Genomic DNA, 3,348 nt, shown 5'->3' on the forward strand with positions numbered 1-3,348 from the left:
TGTCCATGTGTCCCTGTTGAGTGTCCGCATGTCCCCTGTTGAGTGTCCACATGTCTCTGATGACTGTCCATGTGTCCCTGCTAACTGTCCACATGTCTCTGCTGACTGTCTTCGTGTCTCTGCTGATTGTCCACATGTCCCTGCTGCTTGTCCATATGTCTCTGTTGCTTGTCCATTTGTCCCTGTTTAGTGTCCACATGTCCCTGCTGTCTGTCCACATGTCCCCTCATGCAGGTACCATGTCCAACCGGTGTGGCTGGGACCCAGCTGCAGGATCTGGACCTCAGGTACCGTGGACTCGTCCCGTCCAACCTCCTCACCATCAACGATGTCCACGACTGCACGCTCGCCCGCCGCTGGCTCCGTGCCAACTTCACACAGCAGGACGGTAGGTGTCCCTCCGCTGTCCTTCAGGACGGGACGGTTCAGCAGTAGCTGGCAGCAGGCGACCCGTCCCGTCAGAATTGGATTCTTTCAGAACCTGACTCTTTGCAGAAAACGCCGTGGTCTTTGGAAGCAGCGTGGACGTGTACACCACTGTGCAGACTCTGCTCCGCCTCGGGATCCTTGGAGCTCGAATCCACCTGGTCCTCCCTCCTCCAGAACCGGGTCTACCCTGCTTCCCAGACCCAGCTGTGGCGAACGCCGTGGCTGCAGCCATGAAAAACGCCCAAGTCCACGTCCACCCCAACTGTGTTCTGGCTCGCATCGACACCGGAGAGCGACCCGACCTGATCACATCCGTCTCCTTCAGCAGCGCCTCGACGCCCGTCCATCTGCAGTGTGGAGTAAGTCCTGTTGGTTCTGACCCGGTGCTTCATGGTCAGACTGGACCTGGTTCTGTTGGTCTGACAGGTGTACTGATGAGGACAGAACTGGGCCTCGGGATTTTCAGGTCACGTTGGGCCCAGCAGCACCGCCTGCCTTGCTGTTTGGACCAGTTGCCATGGTTACAGGCAGATCAAGAGAAACTGAATAATAAATGTGATTTAGAGGAAGACGTCTTTAAATGTCTCTTTGTGGGACATTCTTCTGCTTGTCCAGGTGTTCATCAGCCTGTCCAACAAAGGTGTGGACTACGATGTGTTGGACAGCGTCCGCAGCTCCTTCCTGGCCTTCGACTCCAGGCTCATCATTGACGCCTCCTTTCACACCACAGACCCGTTGATCTACGGAGCTGGACCTCTCACCAGGTTCTCCTGCAGGTGCTTCTCAGACAGATGCTCCCACGCAAACGTCAACTCCAAGGAAGTGGGCCAGGACCTGGCGGCCACCATACTGGCCCTGTTTGACCCGACACAGGAGGCCCACAACCAGCCTGAGACGGATCGTCTGGTCCCGCTCTACAATCGGCCCAAGGTTCAAGGTGGGTTTCAGGGTGTGGTTCTGTTCCAGTTCTGTTCCACTCTGTCAGCCTTCTACCCTCAGCTCGTTGTTTTAGCACACAAACGCATCGTCAGCATCACCTGAAAACCTGCACCAGGACAAGATAAACCAGTGACCGAGGGCACTAAGAAGAGGACCAGGGACCGAGCCTAGTGGTCCACCTTTACTCATGATAGGACTGAACCTTCACATCAATGTGAAGACGACGAAGGAGATGATCGTGGACTTCAGCTGGAGCAACAACGCCTGCACCTTTTTACAATTTATATTTTTGCTATTTTTGGATGTAACTGGGACCCTGTGTACACAATTTTGTTCCACCACATGTGATGCAAATGAGAATAAAGAACATTGAACTTCTCACCACCAGGATTTAAACCACTGGAAACTTATTGTGAAAACAGTTCCACAGTTGTTCCATGTGTCCAAAAAGGTTTTAAGATTAAAAAAAAAACTTCACCCGACTCAAAAAATGATTTGATCGGTTCAGTCAAGAAACAGAGCCGTCTCTGAGGAGGGATGAGGACAAGAACCAAAGGTTGAAAGACATGAGTAGAGTTTAGCTGCTTCATTAGTTGATGAGCCTCCACCGTCTCACGCAGGTAAGATGCTTACTGCTCTCTGATCACTACATTCCTTCCTGGTGAGGGACAAACCGATGAGGAGTACGAGGCACCATCAGTTGATTTCTGTAGGTCCAACAGAACTTGTTGGTAACTTGTCTATCTGAGGACACAGCAGATCGTGTTCGTCTCAGTCCCCATCAGTGTTTGTCCATCTGGTCCATCTGTGGGTCTCTGTCCTCTGAACCATCTGTCCAAACTCAGCTCACAGAAGTTGTCTGCTCAGACCTCCTCCACAGCTGAACTGTTTTACGTCCAGTTAGCAAACCCAAAGATCAAAGTCTATCACGATCTGCTGGAAGATGACGAGGAGGCTCGAGGTCAAAAGATCAAAATACTTATTCTCCAAAAACCAAATCAAAAGGCTGACGGGGCAGACACTTACTGGTACTGAGAACAGATCAGGGCAGACAGGACGGGAGGCAGACTAAGACACCACTGAAGGACAATCCGGAGACAAAGACAAGACAAGAGAGCTGAATATACACACACTGATTAGGACAACGACAGACACCTGTTAACATGAGGCACAGGTGAGACAGGGGCTGAACACAAGGAGGGAAAACACAGAGAGCTGAACCAGGAAACAGAGACAGGACAAAAACCCTACAAAATCACTTGGTTCTGAAAGAAGTCCGACCCGTTTCACTTCATCTAAAACAGGAAGAAAGTGAAAAATGTTTTTCTTCTAACATGAAGACTTGTCCTTGTCCTCTGAAGTTCCTTTGGGTTTGTCGGGGTTTCTGAGCCTTCTGAGTTTCTAACCCTAACCCATCTCGGATCTGTTCCTTCAGGTGGACAGCTTCCAGGAGGGTTTACCTACCTGCACGTGACCGGACCACAGGGGACTGACCCGTCAGGTCCTCGTGTTCAGGATGGAGAGATCATGACGGGCCGAGCAGAGACCGGGAACTACTTCTGTTTGCATCTGGACCACCATGACCTGGTGGAGACACTCACATGTCTGTCCCTGAAGCCCCTCCCTGTCTCAAACTACCTGAGTCTGTACGGAAAGCACCAGGAGCTACTGGGTCAGCTGCAGAACCGCTACCACCAGGGTCTGATCCAAGACCTGTACAGGTAGGACCAGAACCCAAACACTTCCAGCAACGCTCATTCATCCAAAACATCTTCTGGGGGTTTCTCAAATGTCTGGGTCTAACAGAACAACCGGACCTGAACAGCTACTACATCTGGATCAAACATGGTTCTGGATCAGCACTGACATGCAGAGTTTTCAGGTGGTTTTAGGTGTTTGGAGTCTGAAACGTGGCGTTCGCTCTGTTTTCGCTCTATAGTTCCTGGTGTACGCACGTTTCTATAGTTCCTGGTGTACGCA

General features: G+C 51.3%; 1 protein-coding gene across 1 annotated transcript in view; it reads left to right on the plus strand.

The window, feature by feature from the left end:
- cfap61 (cilia and flagella associated protein 61) overlaps window positions 1-3,348 on the plus strand; it is a 41,679-nt gene that overhangs the window by 23,630 nt on the left and 14,701 nt on the right. The window contains exons 14-17 of the mRNA XM_037685232.1: window positions 235-388; window positions 496-788; window positions 1,045-1,366; window positions 2,804-3,089. Coding sequence (XP_037541160.1) covers window positions 235-388; window positions 496-788; window positions 1,045-1,366; window positions 2,804-3,089 — 1,055 coding nt within the window. The remainder of the gene's footprint in view (window positions 1-234; window positions 389-495; window positions 789-1,044; window positions 1,367-2,803; window positions 3,090-3,348) is intronic.

Source organism: Nematolebias whitei, chromosome 12, assembly GCF_014905685.2.
Source record: "Nematolebias whitei isolate Nwh7 chromosome 12, NemWhi1, whole genome shotgun sequence".
Taxonomy (NCBI): Eukaryota; Metazoa; Chordata; class Actinopteri; order Cyprinodontiformes; family Rivulidae; genus Nematolebias; species Nematolebias whitei.